The 16,455-nt window shown below is 38.0% G+C and overlaps 1 protein-coding gene across 16 annotated transcripts in view; it reads left to right on the forward strand.

Moving 5' to 3' along the window:
- Nucleotides 1-525: 525 nt before the first annotated feature.
- The window catches only part of LOC128026148 (paired box protein Pax-2a-like), a 31,183-nt gene continuing 15,253 nt past the window's right edge, over nt 526-16,455 (forward strand). For 2 of the 16 annotated variants that reach the window (XM_052612927.1, XM_052612916.1), the window contains exons 1-6: nt 526-627; nt 6,622-6,787; nt 7,546-7,743; nt 10,844-10,929; nt 11,072-11,191; nt 12,017-12,061. In XM_052612927.1, coding sequence (XP_052468887.1) covers nt 603-627; nt 6,622-6,787; nt 7,546-7,743; nt 10,844-10,929; nt 11,072-11,191; nt 12,017-12,061 — 640 coding nt within the window. In that variant the 5' untranslated portion in view covers nt 526-602. Of the gene's footprint in view, nt 628-4,402; nt 4,980-6,621; nt 6,788-7,545; nt 7,744-10,843; nt 10,930-11,020; nt 11,192-12,016; nt 12,062-16,455 lie in introns of those variants that run through there. The other 14 variants (XM_052612912.1, XM_052612926.1, XM_052612911.1 and 11 more) reach the window with 14 other exon arrangements.

A 16,455-nucleotide genomic window follows, 5' to 3' on the forward strand; every position in this document is an offset into this window, starting at 1 on the left:
CTCGTATATATTAACATAATTTAGAATTCCGTATTAGTTCGTTTATTTAATCAGACCCTCCTACTGAGAACAGGTTCACCTTAAAGTTCAGCCAATGAGCAGCACGAATCACAACCATTCACACAGCCCTTACGCGAACTTCTCAGCAAACTTCATACAAGTTCACGATCGGAAAATTTCAAGCTGATAAGTGCACACATAAGCATATAGATATATTTTCAAATGATCATGAATATTCATCGGCATGTCCTACCTTTAAGTCTCCTACAAGCGTAAACGCCTGCGTGCGGATCTTAGCATATCTCCATACTCTTAGTCCCCACTTTACTTCCAGCAGACAAGTTTTATTCTTTTTATATAAACACCTGCAACGCTTTATTTGCTTTGATTGCTATTTTCCCTCCTTTATCAATCTAGTTCAGTGGAGCAGAGGTTGCTCTCCTTTTTTTGTCGTCGTCTAACCCGTTTAGTTTTGGATGATCGGTCAAAGGTTGTGAAAAGCAGCGGGGAGAGGCAGGACGCCCAGCCGAGGAGGGAACGCAGGAGGCCGGACAGATCTAGTGGGCTGCATCGACGAAACGGACCATTAGACAGGGAAAAGCATGGCTCACAATTCTGGTCGATCAGGTAAGCGCAGGGCTCTCTTTTCGTCTCACCAAACAGTGTGAGTGTTTATTTTCTAGCGGTAGGGGTGAGTCGCCGTCAGCTCAGGTAAGAACATACAGTAGGTGTACTTTACAAACGCAAACTTGACCAGCGACTAGCCTTTATTGACCGCCCTTTAATGTTGCAAGCGCAGTATGCTCTTACGTTAGTTCTTTGCATGCTGAAAATCTGACATTTGCCTCGTCAATCTGTATTTACTGAGAGTTGCAACTGATTCACGCTGGCATTATGTTATTATGCGTTTATTAGCTGGGCCCGTGTGTGGACATAACTGCTCACTGTAATCCATATTAGCTACTGCGGGATCTCCCATTTCGTCAATCAAATATTCATTTCCTCCAAACACTCCGCCTTTCTGCGATCGCATTATTTTATGGCAATATTTACATAACATAATTTAATATTCCCAATGTTTGTTATTATTATTAGGCTACTATAGGCTACTGTCGTTGTTATCATTCATACTGTGGTGTTCGTTGTTTATGCTGTTCGGTTAATTGAAAACATGGATCATATGCTAATTCACCTTTCTATTTTGGGTGTAAATGTGAAGATCAATATAACACTTGTAATAATCTAAATAATTATAGTAAAAATTAAAAACAAGTACAAAATCAATCTCTGATGCTGTGGACTGAACTCAATTGATGGTCCATCTGTTCACTCTGTAGACATCATGAATGGGTAATCAAAAGACACAGCTGATATCATGACTGGCTTTGTGAATGCAGTTTTGTTGTTCTGGTTACAGCGGTCACATTTTTGGAAACTTCGTATTTTGGTTTATTGAAGTATTTGGATTTTAAAACATCTCAAAATTTGTTAATTATTATTTTTGTAGGTATTTTGTGAAACATAAAATTATCAATAATAATAATAGCTAATGCCAGTGTTATTTGCAAAATGTAACCTATCCAATTTCTGTGATAATAATCTAAACTTGACTAGAGATTGTTTAAACTTCTCAGTTGTAACTTTTTTCCCCAAGGTAAAACAGTTGGCCACACTGGGCAAAAAAACGACTTCTCTATTTTTTCAGTGTTTGTGATAACTAAATACGCTATTTTCAAACAGTCCTGCGACTTAAAATCGCATTAAGCGATTAAGCAGACTTCTTAAAATTCCGTAACGGGATACTCGTGCTGTAAAAGCTAAGGATACTTGCTTTAGCTATAGCACACTAACGTGGACAGCAGGTCTAGTGGAGTGGAAAGTATCGATTGGTGACGTTGAGAATATTACAGTGAATGAGATTTAAATTATGGACTTCTTAAAAGTGGAAATAGAAATATTGGATAGAGGAATAGAAGTGATTTTCTACGTTCTCATTGGACGATCATGGCTTTTCACTTTGACTAACAAACTTATATGTAGCGTACAGCAGAAGCTGTCAAAACAGATGCACTTCACCACTGCACCTTCTCTCTCTTTCTCTCCCTTTGACACGTTCGATCACTCTCTCCCAATCGTTCTCTTAAGAGTAAAACCTCCTGGGTTGGTCTAAAGAAAAGAATACAAAATGTAAAAAGAAGAAAACAAAATAATAATAAATAATAAATAATAATGCAGGAGCCGCATGAAATATAATTCTATATTGTAACATAGAAACACTCTCAGTATCCCACCTTTAGTATTCAATGACCACTATGATCAGTTGCAATTAGTTTTCCTATCATTTAACAGAGGAAGTAACTAATATAGTAAATGGGAGTGGAGGCAAAAATCTGGGGTCTTGCGGGGAAATAAAAGCAGCTTTAAGGGAAATGTGTAGTCGAGTGTGAAATTACAGCCCATGGTGTTACATATTGTACCAGAAGCTCCCTCCAAAAATACTAACAAAAAGAAGAATCGTCCCCAAATTTAGCCAGGAGGCATAACATAACATAGCCCCCTGTTCTTTTAGCCGAACCTACGGTCACAGTGCGAACACTTCATAAATGTGTAAAGAGCCGTCTTCTGTCAAGCCAAAGCCTGCACTTTTTACTAATTGCTACAAGCATTTTTGTTTTTTAAACACAGCATTAAGGGTGCTTAAATTCAGATTTGTGCCTACGTTCCATTTGATAAAAAAAGAATAACAATAAAAAGTTAAATAAAAATAATAATAATAATGGCACCAACAATAATAGTGTGATTATAATTACGTGCGATACGTAAAATGAGTGCATACAATTGTATTTAAATTTTAAGTTAAAATAATAAAAAATAATAATATTACATTTTCTCAGAAAAATTATGAAATCTAAAAAGATGCTTTAGAAGAGATAAAAAGTAAACAGGATCAGAGTATGTTCCAGGATCTAAAAACATTTCTGAAAAACATTTTTTTCTGAGACAAATATTTAAACATTTAAGCCTATATCGATTTATTAGAAATGTAGCCTTCAGATAGATAGATAGATAGATAGATAGATAGATAGATAGATAGATAGATAGATAGATAGATAGATAGATAGATAGATAGATAGATAGATAGATAGATAGATAGATAGATAGATAGATCGTTTTAAAATAAAAAGCGAAAAAATAAGTTCAAACAAAATAGCGACAAGTGAAGCACATGGGTACACTCAGTGATAAACTAGCATAAATAAACTGACAAGACCACGAGTCAACGATGAACATCCATCTCAGTTTTACAAAACTTTTTTTTTTTAATATACGTCTGAGTAAATATAAATAAGTAATAAATAAATAAATAAAATGAGTAGAAACATCAATAAAACTATAACTCACTAACAAAGATTATTCACCACTTGTCAACAATCAAGAATTTAGTTGGAGAGCCATAAAACACCTTCAAGAGCCTCCCTCAGTCAAATAAAGCAAACTAAGCAGCGCCATCTACAGAAATACATACAATACAGCAGCCTAAACAACATGGTCAAAGACACAATCCTTTGACTAACATGTGACAGGCCAGCGAACTTAGTAGTGTTGTTATAGTATCGGAAGCAATGATAATACATTAATCCGCGATTGTCACATATGTTGCAGTAAAATGCAGCAAATAGGCCTATTTGTCAGAAATTAAGAGTGAACATTTAGGCCAATTTATCTGCACACTGCGCATTTTAATACTTCATAGTAAGCTATTGTTTACATATCCTGTTTTCGAAAAGAAATGCATCAACCTTTGTCCTGTTTTAGAAAATAAATGGCAAAATATTGCTTAACAATTTAACGCCAATACATTATAATCGATGCTCGTAAAAACACCCGACAAGACCTAGCCTCATTGAAAGAAAACAGTAAAAATGTAAAATATTGTTGTAAAGATTAAGACCTTCCTTCATCTTCAACTTATCTCATTTTGACAACATTATTCCCATCAACAAAACACGCACACAATAAATAAATAAAAAATAAAAAACTTAATTATTACATTCAGTCTACGTTTAGGTCACATATATGATTCAGACATGATTCATGTTTGACAACGTACAGTTTAGAAATACCACGATGCCTGGGCCGCTGGTGATACCGCTTCCTTTCCACTTGTTCTTTTAATTTCCTCGATTTTTTTTAACCCATCTCTCCTCATTTCCCTGTTTGCATCCCTCCCCTTCCGAAGTGTCAGATGAAGAGACCTCCTCATTTGGTGCTCCAGCTTTTTGCGTTGGCGAATCACAAAGTGTTGGAATCTATTGCCTTTGTCTGACATGTCATCCATCTCTATGCGAGGGGGGATCTGGGAAGGAGGGGGGCGGTGGACTGCAGCTTTTAGAAACAGACACACTGAGAAGAGGGGTTTCAGTCTCAGCCCAAAGCTTCTAACAGGCACATCCCATTCTTGAAGAGAGGGGGACCGAGAGACACTCGCCGTGTCCATTTTTTTTCCTGTCATCCCCGCTCGAATCTGACTGTACCCCTCAGACTTTAGCAGAAACGCTTCTCCATATCGAGGAATTTACACTGCAGTTTCATCAGAGGACACTGGAGGAGACGCAACCACTAATGCTTGCGTTCCCTTAAATATGTAGCCAACAAATATTAACTGAACGACCGATTTACGCTAACGTTCCTGCGTAAAATATTTTTTTGAGAGACCAGTGCAGGACATGATCTGCACCTGACCAGACTCTTGTCTTCACTAAATGGACTGATCAGCACGAGATAAAGTTCGTCGCGCGCTGAAGAACTTCTGCACACTGGCATCGGAAGCACTTCGCTTTGAACGGATAGCGATCTTTATTAATTCAAATTAAAGCTACATAATCAAGGCGAGACGGCGACCTCAGTCGATTATCTTTCCTTTCTTTGCTATCCCATGGATATTCACTGCAAAGCAGACCCCTTCTCGGCGATGCACCGTGAGTAAAATATAATTTTTTTTCCCCTTAAAAACCTCTACCTTGGTTAGAATAAATAAAGTTTAATTGTTCATCGTTTCGGTTGAGATGGCTTTGTAAGACTATATAACCTGTGCGAATTAAGCTATTTACTCTTACTAAGTTTTCTAAAGCTTTTACAAGAAATGTATAAATGATTGTTTAAATGTTTTATACTTCAAGCTTAGTAAAGCGAATAAGAAAAGTAGTCCCGCGGGGAAAAAAATAATAATAAAATATGATCGCTTCTTATATGTAGCGGCCTTTAAATCGTTTGTTCCGACAAACTGTCGTTCAGAAAAATCATTACAATATTTAGCGTGATTTAAAATAAACTATTCTGCCTTTATGTAAAACGTAAATGCTTGGTGAATATTTCAAACAACAGATTTATTATGTTTATGTTCAGTGCGAAAAATAACTGGTATAGCCTACATGTGGGCTGGAAAGAAATGTAGATAGTTACAGCAAGAATATACATATAAATTAAAATAGCCAGAAATGTCTAATATGTGTCAAAGCAGTAATACCAGATGAACTGCAAAATATTAAATTATGAAAAAAAACACCTGCCTTTAAAAACGCATTTTAAAGCGATACATTTTTAATGAAAATAAATAAATAAATCTACATATTGAAAATCAGAGAGAAAATGCTTGCTGTTTGGCATAATAATAATAATAATTATTTAAAATAGTTGTTTGTGCAATATTTGTTGAAAACACCGTATTGTAACAAGATGACGAAAGGCCTGGGTTTAATTTAAATAATTAATTATTAATTATTTTGCAGTAGCCTACTCCATGGTTGTAATATGAGTTATCAAAGCTCTTTTTAATTATTTACAATAATTGTGTAAGGAAAATTAAACAGGTTGAAACATAATCTATGCGACATGTGTTTGGCTGCAATGGAATAGTAGAGGAAAATACTACCTAACTGCAGCGGGTCTTGTGGTTAGAATAGCACATGACGTTTGCCATTGTTTACAATCATTGAGTGTGTATAAAAAATTGTTATGTGTGGAATATTATTATTATTATCAATACAGCAATTTAATAATATGACAATAGCAGTTATTTATCATGCTATATTGTGCTGACAAAAGTTATCTATAAGCACAAAGAAATTAACTGAGCTATAGCTAAACATTAAAAACTACTGTCAAACGTGCAAAATGTATTAGTTTTAGATGTATGAGGAAAACATTAACTGCAGCCCTATGGACATTTTGATTATATATATACGCTACTATACAGGCTATTTTTTATATTGTCAAAGTACAAAAACAGTAAAAAAAAAAAAATAAAAAAAAAAGATAAGACGTCAAGGCCTTTTACGGATATATTTTGCATCATGTTTCTTAACTAATATATACATTACAGCCTAACTATCGTATTGTTTATCGTTGTCCACATGGACACAGGTAGTGTGTGTGAGTGTGTGTGCACGCGCGCGCGCGCTTCCATGCGGAGAGTGTTAAAGGGAGAAAGAGAGCGCGAGGGTGAGGGGAGAAAGAGAAAATTAAACGCTTTTGTGTGGTAGCCATGTTAACGGCGCAGCCTATCTTCTGTATGTATGTAATGTTATGCTTTTTGTGTCTATGTTGTTGTATCCCATATAGGGCACGGCGGTGTGAACCAGCTAGGAGGGGTGTTTGTGAATGGCAGACCCCTACCTGACGTGGTCAGGCAAAGAATCGTGGAGCTCGCGCACCAAGGAGTCAGACCTTGTGACATCTCAAGACAACTACGGGTCAGCCATGGCTGTGTCAGCAAAATTCTCGGAAGGTACGAAAAAGAACAGATGTGGTGAATTTGTCCAGTTATACCCGTGTAGAAATAACAATAGTAATGACATGTCATTGCTTAATGTAAATAAACATCTTAAACATTATTGTACTGTTATGTGTCGTGTTAGTATCTTTTTCCCTTTTAGTGAAAGGTCTAATATTACACATTTCTGACCTTAAATTAATTGTGGAAGAGAAAGGATATGTTTTCTAGGAAACTGTTATAGATTTTTGAATTTTCTGAAATATTTTTTCAGCTATCAAAAGGATCTTATAAGGTATTCTGCACTTTAAATGTTCCTTAGAAAATATGAGATATGTGTTGGTGGCATGTATTAATCGTGGGGTGCATGGGACATAAATCAGTCGCTAAAGAAGCCGTTTGATAAATGGATGATCCCGATTTTAGATCGCAGCATACGAATGTTCATAATTAAACACGCAAAACATATTAAAAGTAGGTGTTAAAATAATAATAATAATAATACAATAATAATGCACATTTCCCGACACATAAGGGTTTGGGGAAAATCACATTTAGCTATAATTTGAAACTAATAGGCTAATAATAATAATAATAATAATAATAATAATAATTAAATAAACAGATGATATAACTATTTTGGCCTGTAGCCTATTCATAATGCACTGTTTATAAATATGCTCAATGCCCCACACTAGTAACAAAAAAACATACAAAAAAACGGACATGCAAGGAATTTTTTAAATAACGAATTATCGTTCATCTTTTTCTAGATACTATGAAACCGGCAGTATTAAACCTGGAGTTATTGGGGGGTCCAAACCGAAAGTGGCAACACCCAAAGTTGTGGATAAAATCGCAGATTACAAGCGGCAGAATCCCACAATGTTCGCCTGGGAGATCAGAGACCGACTCCTGGCCGAGGGCGTTTGTGACAACGACACAGTACCAAGTGTTTCATCTATAAACAGGTAAAGCCGTTTGAAATTCGATTTTCACTTTTGAAATTTCAAATTTATTTGAAAAGAATGATGTCATACCAGAACAGAACTATTAACTCGGTTCTCTACTGAACTTCAGCAGTAGCCTACTGTTATTAAAACAGCGAATCCTAACACTAGCGGCCAAACTGTCAACATCATCAGCTAATTTGAAAACCCTTCAGAGGCCTTGTAGCCCACAGAAAACTACGTATCGTTTCCATTTGACGATGCGCATTCAATGGCAGAAGGTTATTTTTTTATTTTATTTTTTTTTTGCTTTTTTAATTCTTGCTCTCGGGGTGGTCTCAAAATGTGCAATTCAATCCCAAATCTGTCCACAGGCAGCAGAGGATCTATATCGAGGTCGCGAAAATCACATCTGTCTCGATGAAAACCAATCAATACTCTGTAACAAGATCCAGTAGCACTGGGAAACACGCGACAAGACATCACTGCCTTATACGAAATCTCAGTACCTAGTTCTAAATAAGTACAGTATGCAAGACAAAGTTAAAGTTTTGAAACGGGTTTGAAAAGAGGCAATTATTATTATTATTATTATTTTTTTCAACTTATTTTAAGTATTAAAATAATAATGATTAAAGAAGAATAGTGTAGTAAAATTATGGAATATTTGGTGGATGCGTAACTAACTGTGCTACTACCTCAGCAATTTCAGTGTGCTATTAAACTTAACAAGGACTAACAAACAGGTCTTGTAGTTCTTGTAGGGAGATCATAATCAACCCCACTTTACTTATATGCCTACCTACATTAAATCAGTTAGTTGAAAATGAAGAGTCCTAACCATTAGTTTCCATTATTTTTCTTATTTCTTATTAAAATACAAAGACTAGCAAGACTGTACCAAGTAAGATGGAGTCGTGGTGGTGGGAGTGGGGTGGAAGAGCGGAAGAACAAGGTGAAAAAGGCCTACCTGCAAGCAGGAGTAATGAACTTTGGTTAGGAGGCACTGTTCCATAGAGCTGGCCAGCAGCATTACATTTTAATGAGCTGAAGAGAGATCATGGGCGACCCACACAAGACATTTCCTAGAAGAAAAAAAAAACAGGGTAGAGAGAGGCTGAAAAAAATTCATTTCATGCACTATGGCTGCTTAAAAAGGGCAATTTGAACAGGTCTCAACACATGTATATGGTAAATTTTTAATCTGCATTAATGACATGAAAGAAGAGCCAATACACCTTCGTTTCCAGTGTTGTTCAAGTTGTCATCTCAGAGGAGGACATTGTAAGGACTTCTGTTATTTATAAAATTAATATGTATAATGATGTAACAGGAATTTATTTTGACTGCTATTCTGAATCATACAGCGTTGGGTTTTCAATGCCCAGGCAACACATAATGGATAAAACTAGCCTACCTGAGCTAATAATTTCAAAACTTGCCCGTATTATTTAATAAAATTGGATTTGCTACAGTAAACATCAGTGAGGGCATGTATTTTAAGTGAACTGGGTTACACTGAAAACAGGCAAGTACAAGCAAAGTGCAAGCAAAATGCAAATACAATATTTTAACATTTCCTGTAATTACAACAGAACATTTAACACAGGCCGCAGTTGCCTTATCAAGCTGTAAGCCTTGTACAATTTCAAACAGGTGTTTTTGTACCCTGTCAAAAAGTATTCCCTAACCAGTGAGCAGACTTCAGAGACAGGACCCTCATGCACTGAGCGCTTAAGAGGTTGACCTCTGCTCTGTTGACATTAGAAGATGTCCCAGCTTTAAGCACATTTTCTCTGCATGAATTATTAAAGATTACACAGTGTCTGAGGTGTTCTCTGTGTCCTCCTCACAGCATGAAGTCACTGGCACACAACCAGTTCTGAGCCCTGAATCCTAAGCGTCCTTTCAATAGCATCGATTCATATTTTAATATTTCTACAGGGAATTCTCAGCACCCTGGCAAGCCATTAATTCACACATTCCGAATAGCTCATTCAATAGCGAGAACATGGATCCAAGCTATTGAATTTGTATGGCTAACGAAGTTGCAGGGTTAAATCATTGCTTTGGCTGGATGTTAAAGAATTCACAAAATACTTATATGGTGTTTGTCTTATGTGCATTTTTTGCTTGCAGAAAAATTTTAAGAAATAAAAACATTTCGGAACACACACACACACACACATATATATGTACATACATATATTAAACCTTCTAAGTGCATCAAAACACATGGAATGAGGATTTCCTTAGTAATGAAATTTACAACCATATTATAGTTTATACAAATGTGAAAATGTGTAGCCAACGAGTATAAATGTGTTCCTGGAATAAGGTGACAGCTTCTTCTCTCTGAAGCGTGTCCCAGATTAAAGACATCAGATGCTGCAGAGGGCTTTGGTGAAACAATGAGACACTATTGCTTTCCTGTCACATATAATTTATAGCCCTCCATTTGCATCTGTTCTTCTCTGCCTCTAATTCACAACTTTTTTTTTTTTTTATCCCCAAGTCCCAATCAATAGGGGCTCATCCGCACTGGCACCCCTGAATGTTTGTGCTAGGAAAAAAATGTCGGATCTGGGAAGTCTATCCACACTTTACAAGCAATCTTCACTTGCTTCAGTGAGGAGGAGGATAGAGGGAGAGATTGAGATAGATAAAGAAGGAGAGATGGAGAGAGGGAGATTATTAAAGCTGAGGCTAGTTCGAGGCAGTGAAGCTCATCATTGAGGTGAATTGATGTGATTTCATGCTTTGTTTGCAAGATCATTCAGACCAAAGTGCAATGAAGACTTTCCCCCATATCACACCTTTAAGGTAGTGGGACTTTATCATATTTCTAAAGATGGGATCCCATTTGATTGAATCCGCTCTCTCCGCGGTAACTCCCACTCAGCCTCGCACATCTACTCCATAATTGGTCCTAATACACCAAGATTGGTTATTTGTGACAGAATCAGTGCATCCATATAGGAAGGCCCTAAAACAACACTAGAGTTTTACAAACGTAATGGGTCACATCAAGCTCAAAGTTATGGAAAATATTACCTAAAAGTGATCCAGCCAACCAACTGCATCTTTAACTCACCGTGTTCTTTTAACTGCCATTTCGTAGGATAATTCGAACCAAAGTTCAACAGCCTTTCCATCCATCCTCTGACGGCACAGGAACGCCTCTCACCACAGCGGGACACACTATAGGTGAGACAGCATATATTTTGCATATAAACATAAAAAATCGTAATGACATCAATTATGCCTGTAACCTAATGTTAATTCGTTCTCTTTTAAGGTGATCTTGAGAGCACTCCATATACGTTAACCTATTCCTGTGCTCTTTCAGTGCCCAGCACAGCCTCCCCACCTGTGTCAAGCGCTTCCAATGACCCCGTGGGGTCCTACTCTATTAATGGCATCCTAGGAATCCCTCGCTCCAACGGCGAAAAGAGAAAACGCGATGATGGTAAGAGACTGGATTTCTCTCCATCGCTTTTATTCCCCTTTCACTCCTTTTTTAGGTCTATATACAGCCCCCTGTAATTTCCAATTTGTGTGGGGAGATAAAGATGGCATTTTGATAGCACTGGACAAAGCATTTTGTAAAAGAAAAAAAGAGCGCTCTCAAGTGACTTGTTATATAGTAAAGCAGATTGGACTATTTCATTCAGCCGCTTGATACTATGGTGTTTGCATGGATGCTGCACATTTTATTTGATGATACAGTAGCTCTGCACAAACGAGAATATGCCTACATGCTATCCTTCGGTCCAAATCATGACAGCATAATGCTTAGGTAGTGCATCAGGGATATGGCTTTATGCTGTTGTAAATAATACAGGTCAACAAAATGAAGACAAAGAAATCAGCAACATAAATACAAGAGATGCATTATGAAATGGCAAAAAAATGTGCTCAGAACAGACTGGAAATGCAGAAAATAATGAAATAATCTAAAGACATATCCTGACATTTTAATTTCTCACAATTTTCTAGCTTTGTATTTTTGCTTTTGAAGAACTGAAATGGGGCTGCCAACCTGCACATGCCAACATTCTCTCTCCTTTTCTAAATGAGAGGGCACATTCCGCCTAAGGCCTAATGGCTGATCGGTTCTTCATACAATCGCCTTTTGAATGCTAGTGAATAAACATCCATGTGGCACCGGGCCGAACGGGAACACAGAAAGTGCTGTAGTCAAAGTGAGGGAGGTTGAAGTGGTTGGAAATGATCTCTTAAAACATTTATCAAAGCAGGGCTACTTGCTTCTTTTATGTTTCCATCTCTTTAGTTCTCTGGAGTGGCAACCACTTGGATGGGAGGAAAATAGGATATTGTAAGTTCCCGTTAGCCCACCTTCTCTTTGCTTGCTCAATCACAAGTCACTCGAGTCTGATCAAGTGCTCTGTGACAGTGTGTGTGTGTGTGTGTGTGTGTGTGTGTGTGCATGTGTGGGGTTGTGTTTCGAGGGGAGGGGGATGAGATGGAGAGCACTGACACTTAATGATATCTTTATGGCAAGAGTTCTGGATCATATATAAACACTGCAAGAAAGCGACTGTGGCAAATCACATTTGCTACAGTGTAGCATGCTCTTACCGAGACTGTCGTGGGGCTTTTCCTTTCACTGTCATAGACCGTTTGTTCCTAAAAACAGAGAAGGGACATAACATAAGCGAGAGGGGATTACCCAGCCAAACGGCAGTGGCGGTAGTTATTCCTGGTTTGATTAGAACTGACACGACATGAAGAGTGGATGAAAGGCTTGAATGTAATTGCATCATAAAACACTAGGCGGGAAAACACGAGTTTACTTGCCCGCGCAATATCAAATTTAATAGCGCTTCAGCAAGGATTACCTTTCATTACAACGACTAGAGTAAATATTCCCATTGTTGCCAATATGTTTCCCTCCTCTGGCATCGCACGACCTTAAGCAGGTCTCTCAAGGTATACCAAGACATTTGTAGGGCATATGTCATGCCATGTCCCTGATGAAGAGCTCATGTCTGGTAATTTGATACAGTGCCAAATGTCTTAAAAGCTTTGTGTTATTTAAACTTAGCCCTTATTTCACACCGAGACATCAGGGAGGCAGAGCGACAGCCAGTGTATGGTTTCAATTTCATAGCGGCCCAGCAGCCTTGGGCTACCTGAGCCTTATTTGGCTGGGTGCAGCCAATCTTCCCTTCATTAGATGATGACATAACAGAAATATGCTAATCCGGTTTTAGGAAGGGCTGCGCAGATGCACTTTGAAACACGTAATATGTGAAACCTGCCAGTTATGGGGAAAAAATGTGGGTGTAATCTGTTAGCATTTGATTTAAAAGATGTAGGCTTCTGCAGTCTTTATACTTGATGATGCTAGTGTCCTTTAAAAAAAGGTCCCCATTACAAGATTGATATGGAGATAATGTAGTGTGACGTGTTATGTACAGCAGGCCTTTGCAAGAGGAGCTTCAGGGACACAGGTGTCATAAGAGTCATTAATCTGTCATTTTCATGTGTTACTGCAAATTAAAAGTAGCACGTTACTCACCAGATATGGGTGACGTTCGGCATGGTGCGGACCATCGCAGAGAGGGAGAGACAGAGAGGGAGGTAGGGGTTGGGGGGAGCCTCCCAAGATTAGTTCTTTGGTGGCAATAGCAACCCGCAAGTTGAACATAGTGACATTTAAGAGAATTTGCAATAGTGCAGAGAAAAGCTATTAATTCACAAATTAGCACCCCCTTCCTCTATCATGAATGTGCAAGCTATTGAGGTGACAAAAGAAATAGCCTAAAGGGGAAGAGAGAGACAAAACCCTATCTGTGTAAAGATTGGTTTATATGTCTGCAAGCAGTGATACCAATTATGCCAGCACAGAAAATGCGCTTCAACCTTATTGCTGTCTTCACAGGCCCTTCAATCCATTGCCAGATTTATTTGTGTATCTCATTATGGAAAATAGAATGCCTCTCTTGCCAAATGCATTAATGGCAAAAGAGGGAAATTAAGCCTGTTTGGGATTTCTCATTTGTCAAAGTTAATACTTTGTTACAAAATGACACAAATGAATGAACTGAGTTAATTATTAGTACAGGCACGAGTCGTGTATTTCCATGCCATTTCGTTTTCACCTGTCCTTGCGTTGGCTGATTAGCAGGTTGGTGTGACCCGGCTCTCTTCCATCTGTATGAAACCAAATACATCCTACATAGGGAGTGGGCCGATTGCGATAAATTGCGTGCAAAAACACAGACTGAGGCTTGAATCATCTGTGGGAGCATGCATTCACATGAAATAAATTATAATGGGATGATTTATAAGGCCTAGTTGCGTATTTATTTGACGTTAGTGCGATAAAGATATTATATCCGTGTCATCGTGGTATAAGAACATGGTACAATAGCTTGTTTGTTCATCTAAAAGTATTGCTTTGAGAGTGAACGACGACACACTTGTTTATACTAGTTTGGCCCACAGCTAGAATGCTTCCATTTCATGGCTTGTGAGATTCTATTGTGTCAATATGGATTCTACCTTTTAAAAGAATAGAAATGAAATACATCCAAACCAAGAAATGGATTGGCCTCAGTCTAAATCGAATAAGAACATCCCACCGATCTCATCATGATGATGGCCTCTGTGTGAGAGAAAGACCAGATTTGAGAAAGGCTGCAGAGCGTAACCGGCAGAGAAGAAGGTGCCGGGCTCCTTATCAAAGGACACAAAAGGTCTATGCCCCCGCTTGGCTGATACATCTGCATTCAAGCAGACCTGCCACCCCGGCTTGGCCGATAGCTCAAATGTGAAAATCTGCAGCACAAAAACATCTAAGCACAGGGTGGTTCGCTCGAAGAGGAATCGTGTCAGAGAAAAGTCAATTATGAATGCTGATGCTGAGAATTAATGTGGTGCACATTACACAGATTTTTAAAAGGAAATAGAGCGAGAGCGAGGGAGATACGCATTCATTAATCGCGTTCCAGAACGCTGCGTCACATGAGGCCGATATGCTAAATGACGGACCGGGTGTGAGTACAGTAAAGAATATGTGTTATAGGTGAGAGGAGAAACCCATGCTGACAGTGGTAGCCTGAGAAAAGAAAAAAGCAAAAGGAGAGAAAGCGCAGCTCCTACTGGCAGCCTGCACACCGCTTAGCAACACTAAATTGAATTAATAAAGCCTTTAAACACGCTGTAACATAACAGGAAATTAACAGCCCCGGTTGTGCTGCTGCCACCTGGCTCTTTCTCTCCCTCCATCTCTCTCTTGTTCTTTCTCCTATTGTCTCATATTCTTCTGATTTAGTTATGTGCTGTGCAGCCTTGCCTCACTGTAAATTTCATAAATAGAAGTGCCAAACCTCTTTTTCTTTTTGCTACTCCAGCCTATATAATTCATGCACACCCACACAAATTCCTAGTTTTTGAGCAAATATAAAAATGTTACTTTTTCATTAGATAAAAATAAATAAATAAATAAATAGAACTGTAGAATCAGATTTTTTTTATAACATTTTTTTTTTGATGGAACCTAAAAAAAATAGACTTAATTCTACATCATTTATGATTTGTTTTAGGTCAATTAGGTCCAAAACAACACTGGACCCCAGTTACTTTCATTGTATGAAAAAAAAAACAATTCCTTGAATCATTTTTATCAGAAGAAAGTCTTATAGGATTGGAACAATATGAGGGTGAGTAAGTGATGACAGAAGTTTCATTTTTGTTTAAACTACCCCTATAAGAGCGGATGTGTGATACCAGGTCAAGGGTCATGAGGGTCACGAGACCCTCATTTGCTTTTTAAAAAGCTCTCTCATCCAAGCCAGCCTTATCTGATGAGATGAAAGCAGGAAACTCAGCACTGTTCTCTTAAAAGAATGTCACACCTGCCTGGTCAACCCTAAACACACACTTTTTCCAAAAACCTAACATATTCTACATATTTGGGACATTTCACTTTAAAATATTCAAAAGCACAGACTTAAACTACACAGAGTGCATGTATTACAATGACAAGTTCACCATAATAAGCACTTGACTGTCTCTTGTTCTTAGTTTTATTTGAACTGGACTCTCCAAAGGAGGAAGCCCAGGGGAGGCCTTTTTTATGGACTCTGGTTATCTGATCTGACAAAGCTCTAGTCCCATAGCACCAGAGTGCTAATGCAGTGGGATGTCAAAACAAACACACTCAAGTGTTCCAATGAAATCAGTATACTGTAGTATGAGCACTGATGTAAACAGGAGCTTTACATAGCCTAGACAACATCACTGCATTCACATTGAATATCTGTTAAATGTTCAAAAAATTCCAGTCAGAAATGCTGATCTATCCTTGCTCTAACCTAAATCTCCCTAAATGTAACATAACAGAGAGCAGCCCAGCCCCCCACAGCTCAAAGCGCAGCTCCATCCCCTGTGTCGACTAGCGGCCCTGCACGCTTTGGGCTTTTGAGTATGGGAAACATGCTGCACTGAAGCAAATGACAAACGCCTGCTTATTGATCGCAGTTTGCACTAAGACCAGCTGATAGAAAGTAATTAATGACTCTATTTTCTTCTGTACCAAAGAGAACAATTGAGGTTTATACGGCAACAACACGCAGCCTTATAGAAGGCCCCCAAGGGAGCTGTCTATAAAAAATGCCTGCGTTCAGATATGGAATGACTCAGATAATGTGGAGAGAAAAAAACACAACAAAACAACCACAACTGGAATTAATAGGAAGAGAA

Source organism: Carassius gibelio, chromosome A13, assembly GCF_023724105.1.
Source record: "Carassius gibelio isolate Cgi1373 ecotype wild population from Czech Republic chromosome A13, carGib1.2-hapl.c, whole genome shotgun sequence".
NCBI classification, from domain to species: Eukaryota; Metazoa; Chordata; class Actinopteri; order Cypriniformes; family Cyprinidae; genus Carassius; species Carassius gibelio.